The following is a 22,729-nucleotide window of genomic DNA, read 5'->3' as shown; positions in this document are numbered from 1 at the left end:
AGGCTTTGTTAGCATCGTGGAGCTTCACTTGCTGTAAATCACCCTCCTCCTCCTCCTCGCTGCCGAAGCCCCGCCAGCACCTGCCTAGTGCTGGCAGCACCAGTGCTCCCAGTTAGCCCAGCACTGCCAGCACCAGCGGCACGCAGCACCCAGCTGCAGCTCCCTGCACCCGTCGCCGCTGCCACCATCCAGGCAGCAGAGATTTTTGTGACAAAAAAGAAAAAAAAAGAAAAGAAAAAGGAAAAGGAAAAGGAAAAGGAAAAGGAAAAGGAAAAGGAAAAGGAAAAATTCGGGGGGAAAAAGGCTGTTCTGCTCCAGCTCCCCCAGGTGTTTGCAGCGGTTCCCAGCGGTGCACAGCGCTCTGGGTGCCGAGAAGCACCGCGAGGCTCCCAGGCGCGGGGTGACCACCGGGGGGCAGGGGGGGGCAGGTCTTTTGGGGTGTCAAAGCGCTGCCTGGGGTTGACTCGAGCCTGCGGTCGCGCGGGGAGGTCTTTCGGCCCCGCCGAGCCGCCGTCCGCGCGCGTCACGTGGGCGACGCCGCCGCCCGGAGCGGCGGGGCCGGGCGGAAGCGGCGGGGCGCGGCGCCATGGAGGGGAGCCTGGAGCAGCACCTGGAGGACACGTGCGTGGGGGGGGCTCGGGGGGGCGGACCGGGACCGGGACCGGGACCGGGACCGGGACCGGGGAGGGAGGGGCGGGAGGAGGCACCGGGGCGGCGGCGCGGCCGCTCACCGCCCGCGCTCTCGCCCGCAGCATGAAGAGCCCGGCCGTCGTGGGGGTCCTGTGCACCGACTCGCAGGGCCTGAACCTGGGCTGTAAGTAGCGGCGCCCCGGGCGGGGCAGCGGGCCGGACCCCCGGGGTGCGGCGGGGATGGGGGGGGGGGGGCACCGGGCCCTGCTCCCGCTAGACCCTCCCCCCCCTCCCCCGGGTTCGGGGCACCAGGCCCCGCTGGATCCCCCTAAGCTTTGAGGGGCACCGGGCCATGCCCCACTGGAGCGCCCCGGGTTGGGGACATCAGGCCCTGCTGGAGCCCCCAGGGTTTTTTTTTTTTTTGGGGGGGGGGCGGGCACCGGGCCTGGCCCTGCCCTGCTGGAGCCCCCTGGGTTTTGGGGGGCAGAGGGCAGCAGGCCCTGCCCCGCTGGAGCCCTCCCCCTGCATTATTTTTTTTTGGGGGGGGGGCACCGGGCCCATCCAGTGCCTACCTGCTCCAGGGTGCTCAGCATGCCCCACGCTCGGGGGAGCCAGAGCCTGCTCTCTGGCTACTCAAAATGAGGCTTTATCTGTGGTTCGACGCAGACCCCGATGGGCCACGGTCTGGGGGGACACGTGAGGCCGAGGGCAGCAAAGGGGAAGCGCGGGAGCAGCCCCGCGGGAGGCCGGGGAAGCTCGGCTTTGTCCGGAGCCTGCCCTGTCCCGTAGGCCGAGGAACGCTCTCCGACGAGCACGCTGGAGTCATCTCCGTCCTCGCCCAGCAGGCAGCCAAGCTCACCTCCGACCCCACCGACACGCCTGTGGTGTGCCTAGAGTCGGACAGCGGGTGAGTGTCCGAGCCCGGCCTGGCCACCGTGCTGCTTTTCCCCTCTCTTTGCCTTTCACCTCAGCCCTGGAGACTTTCCTCATCTCAGCCTGGGCTGGCAGACTTGGAGAAAGCCCTGGCTTGTAAAAGCAGTAGATTAATGAGATCTCCAGTAGCTGGAACTGGAGAAGCAGCCAGAAGCCTCTTAGGGGCTGGTGGCTACTCCGGCTCCATGCTTCTTCCACACCTGGGATCTGCATAGATAATTAAACCCATCCTGTAGCCTCAGCAGATATTTTTGCCAGTGTGGTAGGCAAAGATTTCTTCTTCAGGGTGTGTGTGGGGAGATTAAGCAGTTGACATATCTAGCACAGAGCTGGGGGTTGCTGGAGCCACAAAACGATACCTCAAGACAGAGCTTCATCATCACTGCAGCTGGCTCAACTGCCTTAAATAGCACTTTTTGTTGTTGCTCTAGGAATATCATGATCCAGAAGCACGACAGCATCACTGTAGCAGTACACAAGCTGGCATCCTGACCTCTCGGGAACCTGTGCAGCACTCCCACCTCCACACCAGCTCTTCCTCACTGGACAACTACTCTCCTCTGCTGCTCCAATGCAGGACGTGCTTGTAGTAACCAAATCTGGGCTGAAGGCTCTCCCTCTTTACTTAACAGCTCCTGTGCAGCTATCGGGTTCCTCGACTCATATTCTAGCACTCATGTTGCCGAGGATGAAATGTGGGTCGCTCACCAAGCTTGTGTAATGATCAGATAATACGAGGGTGCGTGTGTGTGTGGCCTTATTTGTTGGAGAAACCAATAAATGACCTGCAGAAACATGCATGTGCTTCTCTTTGCTTCTACTGCAAAAACTTTTGCCCTGATAGAAAAAGGGGGCTATTTCCAGAGCCAGGTGAGGTAACTCTTCCCAACCCCTTCTTTCTCAGCATTTCTCAGACAAATGGACCAGTGCATAAGGAATTGAATTAAAGGAGGCTCCTCCAGTGCAAAAAGGCACAAAAACTGTCCTAGGAATTTTTCCTAGGAAATGTTTAGCCTGCTCTGGTTAAAATTCCTGCATGAGGGTTACTCTCTTACTTATGCCTTGGACTGAAGTTCAAACATAAACTTGTTTGCCCTGGCTGCCCCTGCTCTGTGTAAATTGGATGTTGACTACACCTTCACTAATCCAGGCCTGTCTTCATCTTACAGATGCAAGCATTTCAAACAGGGACCAGTCCTGCAGAAAGCCGTTGCCCCTTGCAGTCCTGGCTAACTCAAATTCTGCCTGTGTATCTGAGAATGGAATGGAGGTGACCTGCAGCTGCCTTAGGCTTAACGCTGCAGGAGGGAAGCTTCAGGGTTGAGCATGAGTGTGAGCTCTAACGAATGAGGCTGAAGCGGAGGATACAACTGTATTTACCCTGGGGTAAACGAACGAACACTTCGGTCCATAACCAAAATAACCTGCATACTTCACTCAGGGAGATACATGGGATGAACAGCCCTATCTTAGCCACCCAGCCTGCAGCCTGGTGCAAAGGGACATCCCTTAACTCACACACTCAAGAATCCCCCTACAAATTAGCTTTTCTCTCTCTCATTCTCCAGCTGGACTCTGCCCACACCTAGGAGTAGCACACAGGTGCTTACCCCAACAATGCAAAGCTGCCACATGCCCAAATCACTGCAGAGAGTCTGCCCAAAGCATTAAGCAAAGAACATGCTGACTTCTGGTACCCAGTCTGCACTCAGGCCTTCTAGCTTCTCCCTGTACTCACACAGCTGCTGAAAGACGAACACAAAATTCAGCTTTTCTATTTCCCCCGGTATCCCTCATGCTTCTAGCACCCCCCCAAGCCACAGGGCACAAAGCAATGAACCATTAAATCATTTTGCTTTTCTTCATACTCAAGTTCCAAGCCCTTCTGCAGATGCATGTTTTAAAACACCAAAACCCAGCAAAAGCTGCTCTCCCAGAGCCAGAGGCTTTTTGAAGAGCAGAAGACAAGGGGCAGGGTCATTTCTCAGCACTCCCATTAACAGAGAAGGGCACGTACAGAGCTCGGTGTTTCAGGGAATGAGCCCTGGGAACACGAAACACTGCACACAACATTCATTAGCAGGAGGCCCTGCATCTGCTCCCTGCCAGCACACGGGGAAGGGGAGCAGCTTGAGCCAGCGCTGGAGCATTTCCTCGCGGATGTCTGGCGTCTCGACATGCAGATGAGACGCCAGATGCTGCCTCCGGCTTCTCACCAGTGCTCCGGCCCCCTGCCTGCTTCTAACCTGCTGTCCTTCAAGCTCTCCAGCCATTTGCATTGCAAACACATTAAATGTAAAGATGAATGCATATACTACAAACCCTACTATAGGAAAACCCTACATCCTGCAGGACACCTTGGTAGGTCTAATCCAATATTTCTGGCCTAGGCAGCTACAGCCTACTAGGATCTTACAGCAAGACGGAGCATTGCCTTCTCTGCCCAGGGAGGGGAGGAGGCAGCGCTCAGCATCACAGACCGACGGTTTTAGCGGCTTTCAGGCGTGCTGATTTGGTTGACAGGTCAATCAAAAAAACGGGAGGAAGCGTACGGCTGTATTTGCTACGGAGTCTGTGCATATTTACAATAGAGGCACTGAGCCAGCCCAAGCCCTACGCAACCATCAGCTCCGTCAAAGCGCTGCGGAAGCGTGGCTGTCCCAGTCCGGCTGCCAAGCAGCTAGCTGGAAAACACAACCTTTCTAAACTATCTCCTCTTAAGCGAGGGAGGGCCAGAGGCCGGAGCGCTAAGGGGCTCCGCAGCACGGCCTGGGTGGCGCGGGAAAGCTCCGCTCTCCTACAGATCCAGCCGCAATCGGAGCTTGGCGTCAGTCCACCATTGCCACCTACTGCTCCGTTCAACGTCTAGCAGGCCACCGAAGCCGTAGCCTTGCGGACTTTCCCTCTGGAGCTTCCCGTTTCATCCGGGCAGGATGCAGGCTCAGCTAACGCCTCGATTCCGGCCTCCGGGCTTGGGGAAGGGGAGGGACTCCGTCGCCTGGAGGCACGCGAGCCAGAGCACTGCCTCCCAGGAGGAGGAAAAAGCTCGTCCCCAAAGTCCCGGCATTTCGCAGGCTCGAGTTTGTGCTCCGGGGTAGCTCCGCTCTGCGGCTCGCCGGGAAGAACGAGCCCTCTGTTCCTGCCTCGCCGCAGCCGGACACGAATGCAGGAACTGACTTAGGGGCGCTGAGGCAGAAATCTGATTTCTGGAGCAAATGAAGAGAGACCATTGCTCTTTCCAATCTACCGTTTTTCGGGCGATTTTACACCATGCATCAGCGAGCTGGTAAGGAAAAGTTTCAGGTTCACCAAACCCAGCTGCTCTCGGGTTCAGCTGCCTGGGAAGGAGGATTCCTGTCACTGATAGACATTCAGGACAGGAGAGAGGACAGAAAGGAGATAAAGATGGGAAACAAGTCTAAGAGTTCAGAGATAGACACAGATAGACGGTGAAACAACCCCCCTCCTTGTACAAACCCGCCTAACTGTACGCGCTAGAGATGTGGCAAGATGCCTGTCCCATAGGAACGCTTAAGGCTTCTTAAGCGGCCAGAATAATTTGGAGGAAAACAAAGGAAATGAAACTATTGCAGCCACTGATAACATGCAACTTAGCATCTGTTTGGGGAAAAAAACAAAAAAAAAAAAAAAAAAAAAAGGCTGGGAGAAGCCTCACCCAGCCTCAAAAAATTTCTCAAGATTTGATGACTGAACGCAAAATACTGTTTCCTGGCTCATTCACAGAAAAAGCTGAGGACCAAAAGGATACATGAAATCATCAGCTTGCTATGAGAGCAGTTCTGCAAGTTAATTCAAACAACCTGATCAATGAGGCAAGGTGCTAACGTGTCCCAAAATTCTCATTTACAGGGGAGAGGAAAGAGGCAGAGACAGCAAACCAGCCAAGAGCAACAGGGGAGAAAGAAAAAAACCAAGCGGAAGCTGCTCCTGATGAAGGGTGGGCATGGGGAGTAGTGTTTCACTTCTTTCTGGTAAGCAGAGAGCAAATTCATCTATGAAGCTTCTGAAGTTGAGGGTCTACAGAAAGCCCCAGGGCCCTTCTTGCCCGGCAAAGGAGTCCTCCTCCCGCACACGCAGAGGGGACAGTGGGACCTGCCGATCCCACCGAGCTGATGGAAAATACTGAGCCATTGCTGAGAGGAGGCAGGTGCTTTGCTCTACCGAGTCCAGGCAGCGAAACGTTGCAGGTAGACCTTGTCCCCGTTTCACTGCAGCCTGAGCAAAGACAGGGGCGTTTGCCCCTCGCAGCGCCGTTCGGAAACGCTTTGTCTCAGAGGCTCTAAGCGAGGGCACAGAACCCGCAGTCCTGGGACAAAAGATAGTTTGCAACTCTATGATTTTTTTTCCATCCTAATACGTAACAACACCGAGGTTCCCAACTCAACAAGGGCCTATTTCACCTTCAGTGAAGGCGAGATTCCCTTCCCGAGCGGCTGAGGATCCGACCTCACCACCTTCTCCTTAAGGTGCTATGTGCAAGAAGCACATATATGCTTGACGACACTACTCCAGTAGGACCAGGGCTCTCAAAACCACTTAAAGGCCCTAATTCTCTAACGCCTCCACACTCTGCAATTCAATACCGTGTGCAGCGTGGAGCGTGGGGGATCTTTCCATCAATCATACAGATGCAGTGTCATGACCCAATGAATAAAGCTGAGAACTGCAGTCAAGCAGTCTCAACTTTCCATCCATATAGAGTAACTTGCTGCCAATTATTAACCAGCTAGCTACAGGGAAGGAGGGAGGGAGGGAGGGAGTTAAAAATAAATTTGAGGACATGAACTGTCCTTTGCCCTTGCGGCAGGACTAGCCCGAGAAACCTGGCTTTGTAATATCCGTGCGTGCTCCACTCTGCCCCTTACCCATCAGCTACTTGCAGCATTTCAAAGTGCAGAGACCAACTGAGATTTGTTTTTTACTATTAAAAAAAACACACCGAGCTAATGTTATTCAGTTCTTTTTCATCGGAAAAGCAGGCCTAGCTTGCGTCAGGATTGTACAGATGGATTTTGGAGGCTCTGTTAAGATTAAACTCCAAGCTTGGAGAGCAACTGGGCCATCACAAGCGCACTCTACTGACCTTCTCCCAACACATGCTACATGAGTTCACTTGTCCCACTTTGCTCCCTAGCACAACGAATTACACACATCCAAGGAACACATGAGACAAGCAAAAGCAGATTCCCAATCCTGTGACCTCTTACCTCGCTCTGATTTGAATTTAGGTGAACGTGCTCCTGATGGGAATGCTCAAAACCTTTGGAATTTTCTTTGTGGTCTTCCAAGAGAAGGTAGGAGGCTCCTCCGAGCAGATCAGCTGGATCGGCTCCATCATGTCCTCTCTGCGCTTCCTGGGAGGTGAGCAGGAATTCGGGATGCAGCCCATCGCTTCCATCCGCAGCCTCTTTGCCCCCAGTCAGATGTCGATACAACGGGCGCTGAGGATGGGTCGTAGGTCCATTTACTGCCATAGCAGCTGCAACCACAAGACATGCCAACGCTGAAGCGTGCCCATAGCAGAAGAGCATTAGGAGACCTGCGATGCATAGGTCCTGACATCTCTCTGTAGAGGTTCCACTGCGCAAGACCAAGCCCGTTCAGAGCACCAGCTTTCCTCTAGCACCACTATAAAGGTTGCAGAGCTGCTGAATAATTCAGCATGGCTGGATGATGCTGTGCATTAGGAAGGGCTATGGAAATCTGAAAGTCTGGGCTTGGATTCCTTCCTCTGCCCTATTGCCCTAATTTGCCAGTTACGGGGCAAGGTCTCTTTGAAGTTCTCGTGTAAAAGAGCAGAACAGACCCGTTCCAGCAAAGCATTCACAGCCTGGCAAATTTACCTCCTCCAGGCAATAAACCCCGTAACTGCCAGCCCCGAGCTAGCAAAGCATCATTTATCTTAAATGGTACTGAGGTAAATCTACTTCTGTTGCAAGAGCTCTCTCCTTTCTCCTCCAGCCCCTGTGGTTGCCGTCATCTGCGGGAAACTGGGCGAACGGCTGACCTCCATCGTGGGGGCCAGCCTGGTCGCCGGCGGCTGTCTGATCAGCACGCAGGCCACCAGCGTCCCCTTCCTCTGCGTCTCCATGGGACTCCTCTCGGGTGAGTTGGCCGCTGCTCGCAAATTTGCCTGCGCACCGTGAGCGGAGGCAGCTCACTCAACGGAGGGCCGTGAGGGTCCTGCACCGTTAGAGCATCGCAAGCCCGTTCTGCTCGGTGTTGCCTGAAACCCAACCTCAGTCAAGAACACAACCGCTCACATCCGGCAAAAATCACACTGAGCTCCTGAATTAAAGACCATCCCCAACTGTCCCTTCCCAGGCATCGACGTCTTCTACCCACCCTTGTTGCAGGTATGGGCTTCTCCTGCCTTTACCAGGCGGCTGCGGTGATGATGGCCAAGCGCTGTAGGAAGAGGCTGGCTTTCTCCAGCGCAATCGCCCGCTCGGGAATGGGGCTGACGTTTCTCATAGCGCCGTTCACTCAACTGCTCATCGATTTCTACGGGTGGCAAGGTGAGCGGATCTCCCTTTCTACCCCCCACGCCCCAAACGTCGCCAGCACTAAGAGGGGGTTCAAGAAAGGATTTTACGAGACGACAGGCAGGCTAGCTAGCGCGCAGACGGGACGAGAAGCTGGCTTTTAAAAATTAAGGTTAGACGCATCCAGGAACAGCTCTGCCTCTTTGGGACAGTTTGGGGACATAACCTTTGTTAATGATTAAACGCTTAGCCGGTCATTAAGGTTAAATCAGCGTCAAAACAAAAACCTCAGAAAGCAAAACAGAAACCAAAAATCCCAACTTCCTCCCATTTGCTACACTTTGTTTCAGGCAGCCCAAAAGCTGGTCGCACATAACGGACTCCTAACGACTGAAAACAGATCAGAAACTCTCACACCCCAGAAACAGCTCTATTTTTGTGTGTTTGTGTATATATATATATTTATATATATGTATTTATATAACAAAGGGAATTCCAGCTGGAAAAGTAGAAATAAAGGTTCCTGCAAGACCACTGCTATCTCCTGGCTTGCAGAGCTTTCTCCATGCTCGGTACAAACTATGTTCTGCTCTAGAGAGATCGTTTCCTACCACTCCTCTCTCAGCACGCTCCAAAATTATCTTCTCCCTTCGCTCAGGTACTCTGCTGATATTCGGAGGCATCATGTTAAACCTAGTGCCTTCCAGCATGTTACTGCGGCCCGTACGCTCCCAGCTGCCCCAGCCCTCGCCTGCTAAAACAAGGAAGGATTCGGAGACCCACGTCGGACGCTTGGGTGAAAGCGCTAGCGGGGAAACACAGCTTCAGGATACGCAGGACGTCCCCACCACCGAGGGGCTCCCGGCGCCCCGGAGCGCGGGTTCCTCAGTCCCCGCGGCCGCTGGAGCGCTCGGGAAGCTCCCGGCGGCCGGCCGCTCGCTGGAAATAGCCGTCGACGCCCGGCGGAGCTGCAAATATCCGCCAGAGGCTAGAAAAGAAAACGCACAGCCTTGCCTCGACTTCTCCCCGCTGAAGGATCCCGTCTTCTGCATTTTCACGTGGTCTTTTTTGTTCAGCCAGTTGGCCTACTTTGTTCCTACTTTCCACCTGGTCGCGAGAGCCAGGACGCTGGGCATAAGCAGCATGGACGCCTCCTACCTCATTTCAGTGGCTGGTAGGCAAGAGAGGGGTTTTTCTTAGAATCATAGAACCAGTAAGGTTGGAAGGGACCTCTGGAAATCATCTAGTCCAACCTCCCTGCTCAAGCAGGGTCACCTAGAGCATGGTAGACAGGGTTGCATCCAGGTGGGTCTCAAATATGTCCAGAGGAGACTCCACAAGCTCTCTGGGCAACCTGCTCCAGTGCTCTGTCACTCTCACAGGGAAGAAATAAAAAAAAAAAAAAAAAATAAGGATTTATAATTGCAGCGGTAGCATGAGAGGAAAGAAGTAGCATGCAATCTTTGCCAAGAAATAGTCCTCGATATGTCCTAGAATAGATCTTCAGAGAAGAGCTAGCTCACAGCCTTTACCCACCTTCTGTATATACAGCGTCGCCTTCTGTACGTGCACAAAGTCTCTCTCGCATGGTGGGTGGTTCTCTCAACCTCGGCTAGCTGATAACCCACCCTTTCGGCAGCGCCCGCGCCCAACCTGCTAATTACATAGGTGCCTTCCCACGGCCGTCCCTGCTTTGCTCGAGCCCACAAACCGGCCACCTCCGAGTCGCTCAGCGTCCGGAGACCTCCGGTCTGAGCACGCCTGCTCATCAGGCGGTATCGCACCCAAGTCGCACGACGTTAAGGAAGCGGCTCCAACCTCCGTCACTGTGAAATATTTTATTGTACAAAAATAGATTTTACTTCCACGCGGCTGTATAATGTTTAGAAATGAGGTGTACTGGCAAGGAATGCAGATCGAAAGCATAGCAAATCATCTGCAGGTGGTATCTTGAATTAAGAGTAGGAGCAACAGCGGTCAGCAAGATATTAGCTGACAGTTAACACTCCTCTGATATTTAGTCTATAAACACATATCCAAAAGTGTTAAAAAAAAAGTTTGCCTATCCTTTAAAAACAATGTTGGACTTCTGTCCCTTTCTGCTTCTTCATAACAATTAAAATAGCTGCAAGCATATTTCTCCTCAATAGTCTGCTTTTTTGTTTATCTAGGGAAAAAAAGATAAGGAGTGACAAACTGATCTTTCCTATTTTTACTGAAGGCCTTTCAGCAGTTTATGCTGACTGCACAGCCCTTAACTGAATTTTTGCAGACCACTTTCGTGCACCCACAGGCATTTGGCAATAGCAGGCACCAAGGCAAGGAGGAGGAGAAAGGAAAAAAAAAAAAAAAAAAAAAAAAGCATGAATTTTACAACAGCCTAAAAATGTCTTCCTATAACTTCTCAGATTTTCAGTCCTTTGTGGTCACATCCTTAATGCACGCAGCAGGCAGAATCGGGACGCATTTCAGAACAACGTAGTACATCACAGAGTGGCGCAAAAAAAAAAAAAAAAAAAAAAAAAATAAAAAAGTCTTCTGATGCTCCACTGAACTCTGCTTTCCCACCAGGCATCACGGAGATGGTCAGCCAGCTGCTCTCCGGCTGGATTGCCGATCGGAACTGGACCAAGAAGTACCACTTCCACATGACTTACCTCGCGCTGTGCGGCATCACGAACCTGCTCTGTCCCCTGGCCACGACGTTCCCGTTACTCATGGCCTACACGGTTGCCTTCGCCGTTTTCTGCGGTGGATTCCTGGCTCTGGTGCTCCCTGTGCTGGTGAGTAGGAGATTTCATGAAGAAGTTAATACCCCATGGATCCAGCAATACTCTACAATACCCCAAACCCATTTAATAGAGCTGTAGTACCCAGGGCTGCTGCAGACTTGCCCGAGAGGGCTCTGCCCTCCAGGCTGCCCAGCCGCAGAGCCCCAAAGCTCCTCCTCAAACCGCCTACTTGTATTCCCAGGCTGGACAACAGAAATCCTTGCAGCTTACTGCGGATTTCTAGAGACCTGACCCAGCTGGTTGCCTTCCGAGTCTTCCTTTCTGCCTGAGCTTGCCCTAGCTCACAGGTCACGCACAGTCGCATAGGAACCCGAACGGACCCACTAACTCCGTTCAGCTGCTATCTCGAGCACTAGTGCTCGGCTAGAGGGTCCTGCTCAGGCCAGATCACAAAATTATCCGTCATGCACCCAAACCAGGCCTGGCAGACTGCACTGGTAGGATTCAGATAGGAAGGCATCTTCATTACAATTCAGTATTCAGAGTTCAAAATACCTTCCTCAAAGGCTTCGAAGCCTTACCAGCTTCAGGATGCCCAGACAGCCAAAAGACAAAAAAAATCCGAGTAATTTCAGCACTGACCTTAAGGAGGCGAACAGATGCAAGGCTGAGCCAGATCTGCTGGGGCAAAGTCATTTAAAACACTGTAGAGCTGCTGAAGAGGCACCTCCCCCCCAAAAAAAATCTTTTGTGCTTGAGCATTCACATTCACTATACCAATAATAATTAATTTGGCTTTACAAAAACAGGTAGATCTAGTTGGCGTACAAAAACTCCACAGCTACCTGGGATTTTCTGCCTTCTTTGCTGGGATAGCAGCCATCGGCGGACCTCCTCTAACAGGTAACTCTTGCATTACATATAATAAATACCCACCACAAACATCAGCTCTCCAGCCAGTGAGAAAACATACTTCTGCTTCACTCTCCTACCCACATGCATCCACGGAAGGCTTTTCAATCTAAGTGGAAGAAAAAAAAAAGAGAGAGAAAGTTATCTCTATACACAGGAAATACTTTCACTGAAAAGTGAAAGCTGAGCTAGCAGTGTGGCAATTGCATGGATATGACCCAACAAGGAGGCAGAAACCCCACACCTCGACCTTGACTGTGGCAGAAGAGCAATGAATACGCTACCGTGGATTTTACCAACAACAAGGCATTAACAACACTGAACTTGATGTAGAGGGACTGGAAGGAAGGCAAACTAGGGCAGGGGAAGAGGAGAGGAAGGTAAAACAAGGACGGTCCCAGCAGTACTCTCCACCAAGCAAGGGCACTGAAACCTAATGAGGAGAAGTCCCAGTAATCTCTGGTTTTGGAGAGGAATACTCCACTCAGCCATGAGAGCTCCTGTGCCCAAAGATAAGGAGTACAAAAAGCCTTTTTTTTTTTTCCTCCCCCCTCTGCCAGAAAACCAGCTCAGTTTTAAGTATCTGGCACGTTTCAAGTGCTTATAAGCACGTCTCCAGACTCTGCTTATGAGCGAGGGACTTGCATTCTGCTGCACACCCTCCAGCCATACCTTGTATCTGGAAACAGCCTCAGCATCTTCAGCTTTTCCCAGGTTCTCACATTAAACAGAAAAAGCTGCAAGGTCAAATACCAGCGAGAATGATGTCCTGTCACTCACCTAGTGAATATATCCCAAACAAAACTGGCAACCCGTTCTTCACTTATTGCTTCCTGCCTCTCCGTGGATCGGCTGTCCCCCACCCGGACAGGCACTTCGTTCAAAACTGCCAAGTACTCGGCAAGTACCAGCTCTGTGCAACACTGCTATACTGTGGGTACATGAAAAACCGATATCCCTAATCAATATTTCTCTGTCGGCTTAGCTCTGTATAGGGATACTATTTAGAGCAGCAGAAGTATTTAGTTGACAGTGTGCTTTCCGCTGTCAGAGATACATAGGTATATCAGCTAAGATCTCTTCTGCTGATGCAAGATGCATGTCCACCAGAAAGCAATACTGTACAACTGTCTCAGTAAATTCTCCTACAGGATAAAGTACAGTATGAAAAGAGCTAATTTAGCTATCCTTTATCCGTGCATTACATATGCTAATGTGCTATTACAATTTCAGCTGTTCCCAACATGTTTTCACTAATTAGAAAGACTTGTTTGCTGAAGATGCTAACCCGTACACTGTTTGAACATTTCTGGATTCTGTAAAGTAAGCAGGCTTCCTGCTAAAAACCTTAGCCAGAAGTCAGTCTTCTTAACACAGATGGGCTAAATAACAACCTAATAAAGTCAGGAAGCAAACTCATTTTTCTGGCCTCCCTCGCTGATAATATACTGATTTGCTCTCAGAAAAGAGAGCAGAAACAATTTAAGGTTCACAACGTAGGTCTGTGATGCAAAATAAATTCTGCGGTTTTCTCCTCAAATACTGTATTGAGTGTGAAAACGGAATGTGACTAGGTGCTACCTATTAACTCTCCAAGTCTGCAAAAGCACCTGATTCTCGCAGAATATAAAATGGGGTTTTAACCACCATGTAAGATCTCGAGGTTAAGTGCCTCTGACTGCTCTTGGCCTCTCCAGGACTTACCCAAAGCCTTGAATTTACAAGTACAATTCCTAGAATTTTATAACACTCAAGTACTTTTATGCCACGGAGCCCAATACGTAATGCCAGCCAGAAAGGTTAAAACTGCTTATCTTGCGTACTAGAGTCTAATCAAAATACAAGGAAAAAATGACTTACCCACAAATCTGCTTAAGTAAAAGCCCTTAAGCCTGGAGGCAGCCCCGCAGGAACCCTGACGGAAAGCCCAGGAGGCGAAAAGTTTGATGACTTGCTCCTAAACCGCTCGTCTGCCAACACCGCTGGATGCTTCTGCCATTCTGCAAAACAAACCCAAAATGGAACAAGATCGAACAAACATCGTTTGAGCAAGTCACAAGCAAGCTAAGCTAAGGAAACGGAGTATATTTTGCTTCCAGAAGCAATACAAAGAGGAGAAAAAAAAAAAAAAAAAAAAAAACCTACTCCACATAATCCAAGATTACAAAAGAGTTTCCAGCAGGCAGCATACACAAGCCCAGCCCTAACGAATCTGCGTGGTGAAGTGGGAGAGGAAGGAATCACTCAAAAGCTGTAGTAAGACTAGTTTAAATGCCCTGGCCTAAATTCCACCTGTGTCTCCACACTGCATAGTCCCTACTCAGGGCTTGTAGTGTGTGTGTCGGGGGGGGACCCTAAAATTCAGAGGTGCCCCCTGCCCCTCCGCTCATTACGAGTTCCAGTGCAGTTAAACCCCCTGACCACAGCCCAAGCAAGTGCAGTGATTGCTTACGTCGGACCGCTTCTGCGCCACGGATTTACCAGCACCGCTTACAAAACTGCTGCTTTGCTGAAATTTCCTCACCATTAGCTTCAAATTAAGCTTTCTGCAGCAGGAGGATTTTTCCACGGAGCTTTTTTCTTTCCCCCCACCTCTCTGTGGACTGGGGAGAGGGGACACAGACACTGGATGTGCTTTAAGAGGCGGCAGTGTCATGCAACGGAAAGGCAATCGCCATCTACGGCTATGCTGCCAGCAAGGAAGCAATGCTATAGGAAAAAGAAATAAATAAAAGCCACACTTAAAAATATCCTGAAGGAGATCTTAAAAAAAAAAAAAAAAAAAAAAAGCTCCAGAATTGGAGGGCTGCGTCCTAGATGTCTACACGTTACGAAGGACTTGGCCAGCATCCCCCTCCTGCAGTCCAGGCTTTTGGACAACATAATCCCACCCCTGAGAATGAATCATCTAGCAAAACGCAAGGATCCCAAGCCAGAAACGCCCACGTCACCGACTCCGTGGTCCCCGGAGCCCCGGCACGGGATCTCCTTTCCAGCAGGAAGCTCCATCTTTGGCAGCAACGTGGCTTTTTGGCTCTGCCCCCCTGGCTGAAGGGCACAAGGAGCTCAAACGATATCCCTGAGAAAAGAGCACACGATACGAGGAACTGAAACCGGTCAGCAGCACTCCGGGAAAGCAAAAGGTAGAGCAAAGCAGCGAGGAAGCACCCGGCCTTTCCCCACGTGCACACGCCCACAGAAAGATTTTGCAAAATCTACAGCGAGGGAAAATTTCAGGCCGTCTCGTTCGTCACATAACCCGAATTCTTGGCGGCGCGCTCCTTCCTTCCCCGCGTCGAGCCTCGGCCCTCGCGGACGACGGCAGGAACAACGCTCCCGCGCGGCTAAAAACAGGATCCCTGGGGGCCCTGCCGCCGTTTCCTCTCCTGTCTGGGTTTTAAGACTGCCGAACCGGGGCCAGATCTGCTGCTAGTGCAAATTGTGGCGACGCCACGGGCGTCGCTGGCTGAATTTCAGTTTGCTTACGCTTGATTTGAAAGTGCGTTATGTTTTTTATTATGTGCAGCACTAGCAGCTCCCATCACTGTATATCTCAGTTCCAGACTAAGCATTATATCTATATTTAAAATTGTCAAGAAACCAGGTTACATGCTGTAACTAAACAACACACTTTGATATGAGGTCCTTTTAAAAGGTGACCTGCTCCCACATAAGTCTCTTGAGTCTTTATATAGAGAGTTCAGTTTTAATTAAGTGTTTGCAAGGTTACTTTTAAGCAAGCTTGTTCCAAGCGCCAGGTCTGGGATCTCTCATATTAAAGAGGTTGCACTAAATCAGGTCTGCTCACAAGCAGGCAGGCCTGGAGCATCTGGAGGCTGTAGTCCAGATGTTGCAAATACAAGCACATGCAAGTAATCTCCTTAGTCCCGTGGGATCTCACATTTGCTGCAGCTACTCCTGACCCCCTGATTTAAACCGGGAAAAAGACGAGTCAAGGATTAAATCCAATCAGATATGTCCACTGTGAGGATCAGGAGACATCAGCTCCTCTTCTCTCTCTGTCAGAGGAAGAGCACCTTATAAGTTTGCCCATTATACCAATGGCAATAGCCTTAATTTTTCATGCATCGGCTGGAAACACTCCCCAGTGATAGATGCATGAAGAGTTAAGGGAACCTAAAGAAAACATCTGAGGAATTCTTTAATGAGAACACGCATCCTTTCCTTCCCACCCACCTCCCAAACTGATCTTCTGCGAGAAAGTCCAACAGCTTTAGTAACAATCTTTTCTCCTCCAGGGTGGCTGTATGACTACACTCAGACATATGTCTGTTCTTTCCTCTTTGCTGGAGCCTGTGCTCTCATCTCACCTATCTCCTTCTTCTTTGAGCCTTCGGCCCAGAAATGGAAGCTAAAAAAAGACAACCTCAAAGTTACCACGCTTGGCTGAGGAGATCCTGCCGCGATGGAAATTTTAAAGAGTTACCTTCGACTCGCATCCACGATCAGAACGCGATCACTGGCACAAACCTGCTGCACCAGGAAATAAGAAAAGTGGCAAAAATTAAAATTTGTAGATGTCAGATTAAAAGTTAGTACATCTAGAAGTTTCTCCTGCGTGTGTGATTAAAGTGACCTGAGAAATACAGAGCATAAAGCTTTTTTTTCAGCTGGAATGCATAATGCCCGGGACCTAGGAGGACACTGGCTTCACTCTGGCCAACTCCTTTGCTCCTGTCCCTTATCTTTCTGTAGCTCAGATTTAATCCCCCTGTGTTGGTTCTACTCCACATTACAGCTCCCTGTCAGCAAGTCACAGCCATCCCTCCGGCTGTCCTAGCCGGCAAGAGCGAGGAAGGCTGACGGACCTTTGGGGATGAGGTAGCCAAGGTCTTCAGAGGTGCTGAAGCTCAAATCTCTTGCTGTGTTTATTATATTCAGCTACAACTACATAATCACTGGGGAGGGATGCAAAGAGTACTGAAAGCGAGACCATTTAAACTTCATAAAGGACACAAAAAACACCAGTAGTTCCACAAAAACCTGTTTCTGGCAAGGACTCTGCATGGGGACTGCTAGCTCTCCTGACAACCCTGGGCATGCTGTTATCTGTCCCAGCAGAGACCACCTGGAACCAAAAGCAATTCTAATTAAAGCCAGTACTTCAATATGGCAAACAAATGATAAAAAGAAATAGGACTATTTGTATTATGTTGAGCACATCAGATACAATTCCCTGCTCCAAAGACTGCACTATCTAATCAAAACCAAGGGCAGCAAAGGCAATAGATACAGAAGAGCATCCGGGATTGCAAACAAGGCGGGCTGCTAAGCTATGAGAAACTGGATCCAAAATACTTCGTAGGAGTGCCCCGTACCAGGCCGTGCTGCCTCCAGCCCCTAAAAGTCTTGCAAAACCACCAGTTAAAGGCTCATACTTCATCAGAGACTCGTCCCGCCTTCTCCTCATCCCTCACATAACTCTGGGAGTTGATGAGCACGTGAAGGCAGCTTTCAGAGCAGCCTCCTTTAGGTTTAATTTGCACAGGCAAGACGCAACACAGCTGCTTCGGTTTTCTGCCCAGGATAGAGGCTTCAACTTTTGCTTTATCACCAGCTATTTGAGCTTATTTCATAAATCTGGGGAACTGTAGGTCCCCCTTGCTTTTTATTCTATTTTTTTTTTTTTTTTAAAAAGGCAACCATTTCAGCCATAGGCACTTTTTTTGTTTTTTTTTAAACACAAAGAGAATTGTTTCCCCTATAGAAACATTCATTTAAACTGTCCAATAGGTTATTTCAAGCACAAAATTAAAATGGCATATGTTCAACAAAAAGTTACAGAACATTACAACAGTACTGAGAAGCCTCGACACTGCTGCAGGCAAGAAAATGCACTCAGATAATGGGCCAAATTCAGCAGTCCTGCAACTAAAAGATTGCAACAGAACTGTGCATGCTTAAGCTAGGAAAACATTTAGCTTTGAATTTGCAGTAAATGGGGAATATAAATGCTACAAAGCGCCTAATTCTTCAGAGCGCTGCCTATTCACAGCTTCCCCCAATTCCTGCAGAAATTCACAGGCAACAAATGCTTCAAAAATAGTCTTTTTACTTCCCAACCACTGCATCAAATACCATATTGTGTTTGAGTTGTATCATTTAATACTTGCATCCACAAGAACATCTCTAGTGGGTCTTTTTTCCAAGCGACTGGGATTTAAGGATAAAAAGACTACTTACGAGGCATCTAAGACACTGGCAGAAGAGAAGGTACGGTGTAATTTGTTCAGCTCAGATTTTGTGTAGCAGGAAGGAAGCTTTCATTTGCAAATTTAGGTTTTTGCCCGCTGAAACATTTCAGTTCATCACACTCCTACTGAACAAATTAAAAGACCAGCAGCAGCATGCTTTCGCTGCCGTAATAGGAACTATTCGGGCTTTAATAGCTTAGGCTTGCCTTCAGGTTTCCCAAACTGGAAGCTTCAAAAAGCCCCAAATTCTGCATCTCTCTAACAGACGTTTGAGCTCAGCAGCGTTTTTAGCTGCGTAACGGCGCAGCGACCAAACCAAGCCCTGGATGGAGAAGGGCTAAACGCACACGCGCGTGCGGCGCCCCGCTGGCCATCAAAACCTCGGGGGGGTTAACGGAAGAGAGCTCTCCCCTGTTCTCCTCGCTTGTGCTCTTCGTCAGAGTAACACCTGACGCTGCTTTCCTTCCTTTATTTAGAAAAAAAATCGTTCTCCAAAGTGCTTGCACCCTCTGCAAAAGAGCAACCAGCTCAGGAGTTCCCGTTTCCCACGGCATCTTACCCTGCAGACTGGCTCTACCAGCTGGTTTTAGCATTTGCCCGAGAAAATATTCAGCAGAGGCAAGGTATGTTCCTCAAACCTTTACTGCACGGTATTTCTGACGGCCTCCTCTTATCCGTCCAAAGAGCTTGTGGAAACCAAGCCCCACCAGAGCTTCCGGAAAATCCCGCAAATCCTCCCAGCCGCCGCACACGCACTCCTACCGTCAGGTCGCGGTGGAAGGAGGAGCAAGAGGGACTTCAAGCCTTTCTCCTTACGCTGCCGCAACCTCGGGATCATCTCCAGCGGTCAGATGCGTTCCTCTCTTCCCCCACCTTTGGCTGGAAAGGCAAGCACAGAACGGACGCTTTAGTTCTCCTCGCAGCTCCAAAAGCTCAAGCCACTTATTTACTTGCGAAGCGCGCACAACACGCGACGACGAGGACGCCCGCCCGGAGGAAGGCTCTCCATCCCAGCCGAGTTCAGCCTCAGAAGGCTGTTTCTGCACAGCAAACAGCATCGCGTGCCACTAGGGATAAACGCTAAAGCAGGGTTTGCCGAGACGCGGGCGAGTTTGCAAGAAATCTAGCTGTAATCTCCTAGCCTGGCTAGCAAATCCCCTCGGTGCCTGCTCCCATGCAGAACGGGGGCGGTGGAGAAAGTGAGCAGCGATGGCTTAATACGATCTTCAGCACAGAAATAGCTTTGCTTGACGCCCGGTGCCCCCTCGGACCCCCCTCCTGCGCCCACGGCAAGGCTGGAGGCTGAACAGCAGAGGCCGGGACTCCCTCGTGCTTCCCGACCTGCACATACACCGCTTGGGCATCATCTCGGTACTCGCTTTGCTTTGGAAAGAAGCTGCTAACAAGCCATCAGGGATCTTCCTGAGATTAAAAAAAAAAAAAAAAAAAAAAAAAAAAAAAAAAAAAAAAAACACCCTAAACTTGTAAATAAATAAATAACTAATAAAAAGCCCTTGGAAAACTAACGACTAACTTAGCTCTCTGTCCGGAGTCATTCAGTGTAAGATCCCGGAGCTCATCGTTTGCTCCTGCGAGGTCTCATGGATAACCTGAGTTCTTACAACGATGGAAAAGAAAGTTTGGAAAAAGAAAAAAAAAAAAAAAACCACTTTCCTAAATTAATGCCAGGAAGATGGTACCAAGACCAAATGATAAAGATCATCTCTCCAAAAGAAACAGCTACGTGCCAGGCAGCAAAGCTCCCTGGCGATCTCTCCGAGAGATGAACGGGGTTTTGATTTTTTTTTTTTTTTTTTTTTGCAAGAAGCCTAATGAAACAGCATCCAATAGTCATTGCATTCCCACAGAAAGCTAGCCTAACTTCCTTGAGTGCCTCTGAAAAAAAAAAAAAAGGGACATTATTTAAATAAAAAGTTTTCTTAGTAACAATAGAAAGGGAACTCGCAGCCTGATTCCTGCTTAAATTTAGCACGAGATGAGGAAGAGGAGAACAAAACACGAACTCACTTTTGGCCAGCGAGAAATTCAAGGAAATGATGCCGGAGTTAAGAATTAATTAGCTACCAGTAGTTTGTTTTAGGCTGCTGAGGAATGTATAATTAAGAGTGCAAGCAACCTGCCTGCAAGGCTGCTATCCTTTATGTAAGTTATAGGAGAAAATATATATATATATGTACATGTATGTATACATATATATATATATGTACACATACATACACACACTTTTTTGAAAAAAAAAGAGTGCCCAAGAATACTTGTGCAAGGAGCTCTAGGTCTCTGGCCAAGGAGGAGAGAGAAGTGATACAAGATAACTCACACTTTTTTTTTTTTTTTTTTTTAAGCTGTTAAGATTTTTTTGGCTCTTTCTATAAAAGCTATGGAAGCCAGCGCAATCGGAGATCACGCTGAAGAGTCCACTTCATAAATCCTTAGCTCATACCGGAATTATTTGATATAAAAGCACAGTCGTCGTAGGCTTTTTAGGGCTCCGGTATCAGCTGTAGCGTTTCCTCTCCCGCTTCTTTTATCTGCAGAAACCTGCTCTGGGTCATCCAAAGTCAGGTAGAGATTTTAAAACACAACTTCAGCCATTCCTCACTGCACAGAACAAGCCCTTCTCCCTGCTACTCTACATATTTCGCCTCTTTTCCTAAAGGAAACCCTACCAGAACCCCCACCCGGCACTGCCACGTTTCTCCTCTCCAAAGCTGGCTGCTGATCAAGCTTATCCTGATGTCAAGCACATGCTAAGCAACCACCGGTATCACAGAATAAAAATCCACTCCAAGAGCCAGGCTGAAATAATTTCAGCCTTTTTTTCTCTCTCTCTCTCTCTCTCTCGCACGCGGACGAGAGCCGCGCGAATCGCCCGAGAAGCGAACGGCCGCTCGGAGGAGGAAAGGACGCGCGTCGGGAAGTTTTCAGCTTGAGCCGACCGCCCGCGATCTCGAGCCGTCCGCTTCCCGGTGCCTTCGTTTCATCGTACACCGAAACGCACGAATGCCGATCGCCTCTAGCGATGCCGGGTGAAACGCTCCTCCACCGCTCTGCAGTTTTGCGGGAAACTCATTAGCTCTCGGGGAAAAAGTCTACGTAATTCCAAGGATAGTTTAGAGGAGAATAAGGACGTTTCATGGACACATCTATATTTTTTCTTCTTTTTAATGGAGATGCACAACCCACCCCAAACTAGGTGCTCCATCTAACCATGCTTCTGAGCTTCCTGCTTTTGCCCTCACTCAGAAGAACAAAGCAAAAAACAATCTCAAACAGCTCAGCAAGGATATGACAACATGACCTTCCAGCAACAGGAAGCACGGCTGTTCTTCCTTCACCCGTCTGGCAGATACCGTGTGCGGTTTTGACTGTTGACTTGTCCTTACACACGCTGATAACAAGAACTTTGAGGTTTTTTGTTTTTTGTTTTTTTAATCTTTTTTTTTTTTGGTGTTTGTTTCCCTCCCTGTCTGAAACACATCCTAAAGCCGAATCTCTCCTATCACTTGGATATGGGCTACAGAAAGTTATTGCACTGAAAGTCAGCATAGCTGAATGAAGATTTACTTCTAGACAGATGAAAGCTTCCATAGAACATGAGTTTTTTCTTTTAAAAAAAGCATTCAACTATTTCTATACTACTATAACTATTAACTATTTTCACTGAAGTTGATAGGGATTTATCATCTAACCTAACGGGAATAATTAAGATGGAGACATTTGAAAAATCCTTCCAGAAGTTTTAGCTTTAAGACACAGATTGACAGAGCCGGGTCCTCTCTTAAAAAGTCTCAAGTCTGTGGTGACCACGAAGATCAACAGCTCTTGTTCAAGCCCATGGACAGTTTTCAAGGGAGACGTAATTCACGGGTCAAAGTCTCCATTTCCAAAGTGATTTAGAGACTTTGCCTCCTAAGTCATCATCAAACTTCTACAAACCTTCCCCAGCAGGTACGACCCACACGGCGAGACAGGGCAAGGACCGCGCTCTGGCTCAGAAGAGCCAAAGGGCATCTTTATGACACCCTAGTGACTAACGCAGCTCCAATAAATCCTCTCTAATCCCTCAAGCCTTTAGCCGAGCAGTGAAAGGGAGCTACGGACAAAACGGCCAAGGCGAGGGCAAGTTTCACGGATGCAGCATCTACAGCCGGGCTCTCAAGAGCCCAGCGAGCACCGCTACCGTCTCAGCCTGCTGCTAGGGCACGCGGGCAACCAGCCTTCCCCGAGCTGCTGCCTCTTCTGCCCCGATTCTCTCCGGGACAGGGAAGGGCCGAGGCGTTTGTTAAAAGCTATCCGACAGCTGGGAATGCGGCTCTTCCAATTTGCTTTGAAATACGTCTTAGCGCAACGGGAAGGAAGTCGGGGTGGCAGATGAGAAAAATGCAGCCTCCTGCTCATCCACCCGCGCACTGTTCATTTATGCCCTCCCCGCGTGCCTCAGCTACGGCGGCGACCGCGGTGCGACGGTTCATCCCGCGCCGAAGCTCCGGCGAGGCCGGCAAAGGCCCTGGGTTCGCCGAACCGAAGCGCCCGGCTCTGCTCACAGGCGCTAGCCGGCTTATATCGAAGTCAAAGACCGAGAGCAATCCCTTGGCCTCGTGGACCACAAGCAGCAGCACCATCCACAGGGCAATTCTCCTCTACCAGCAGCCAGATCTTAGCCATAACTTTCACAAAACGTTGCAAACAGCCTGTTCAATGACACGGGTTTTAATAACCAGAAATCCTTTTCCACCCTAAACGGGGTCCCGAGTCATACTAAAGTCCTAATGCGACAGGC

The 22,729-nt window shown here is 49.7% G+C and overlaps 2 protein-coding genes across 2 annotated transcripts; both read left to right on the top strand.

The window, feature by feature from the left end:
• The first annotated feature begins 533 nt into the window (after window positions 1-533).
• Window positions 534-2,361, top strand: LAMTOR5 (late endosomal/lysosomal adaptor, MAPK and MTOR activator 5). The gene is made up of 4 exons (XM_062595289.1): window positions 534-621; window positions 753-814; window positions 1,420-1,537; window positions 1,995-2,361. Exons 1-4 carry the CDS (start codon window positions 587-589, stop codon window positions 2,053-2,055), a joined length of 276 nt encoding a protein of 91 aa, XP_062451273.1. The 5' UTR covers window positions 534-586; the 3' UTR covers window positions 2,056-2,361.
• Window positions 2,362-4,583: 2,222 nt separating this feature from the next.
• Window positions 4,584-16,305, top strand: SLC16A4 (solute carrier family 16 member 4). Its single transcript, XM_062595247.1, has 9 exons — window positions 4,584-4,849; window positions 5,434-5,555; window positions 6,813-6,945; window positions 7,546-7,689; window positions 7,941-8,102; window positions 8,728-9,243; window positions 10,641-10,852; window positions 11,611-11,704; window positions 15,973-16,305. Exons 1-9 carry the CDS (start codon window positions 4,834-4,836, stop codon window positions 16,122-16,124), a joined length of 1,551 nt encoding a protein of 516 aa, XP_062451231.1. The 5' UTR covers window positions 4,584-4,833; the 3' UTR covers window positions 16,125-16,305.
• The last annotated feature ends 6,424 nt before the right edge of the window (window positions 16,306-22,729 follow it).

The sequence above is a fragment of the Rhea pennata genome, chromosome 25 (genome assembly GCF_028389875.1).
Source record: "Rhea pennata isolate bPtePen1 chromosome 25, bPtePen1.pri, whole genome shotgun sequence".
In the NCBI taxonomy this organism is placed as follows: Eukaryota; Metazoa; Chordata; class Aves; order Rheiformes; family Rheidae; genus Rhea; species Rhea pennata.
The sequence above is the reverse complement of the archived record's forward strand: the minus strand, read 5'-3'. Positions and strand labels throughout refer to the sequence as shown.

Bases quoted from the DNA above. Each gene is read 5' to 3' on its own strand.
- LAMTOR5 (XM_062595289.1), top strand. From the start codon at position 587: ATGGAGGGGAGCCTGGAGCAGCACCTGGAGGACAC. The intron at 622-752 runs GTGCGTGGGGGG...TCTCGCCCGCAG, and splicing joins GAGCAGCACCTGGAGGACAC to CATGAAGAGCCCGGCCGTCG. The intron at 815-1,419 runs GTAAGTAGCGGC...CCTGTCCCGTAG, and splicing joins GCAGGGCCTGAACCTGGGCT to GCCGAGGAACGCTCTCCGAC.
- SLC16A4 (XM_062595247.1), top strand. The intron at 6,946-7,545 runs GTGAGCAGGAAT...TTTCTCCTCCAG, and splicing joins CTCTCTGCGCTTCCTGGGAG to CCCCTGTGGTTGCCGTCATC. The intron at 8,103-8,727 runs GTGAGCGGATCT...CCCTTCGCTCAG, and splicing joins CGATTTCTACGGGTGGCAAG to GTACTCTGCTGATATTCGGA.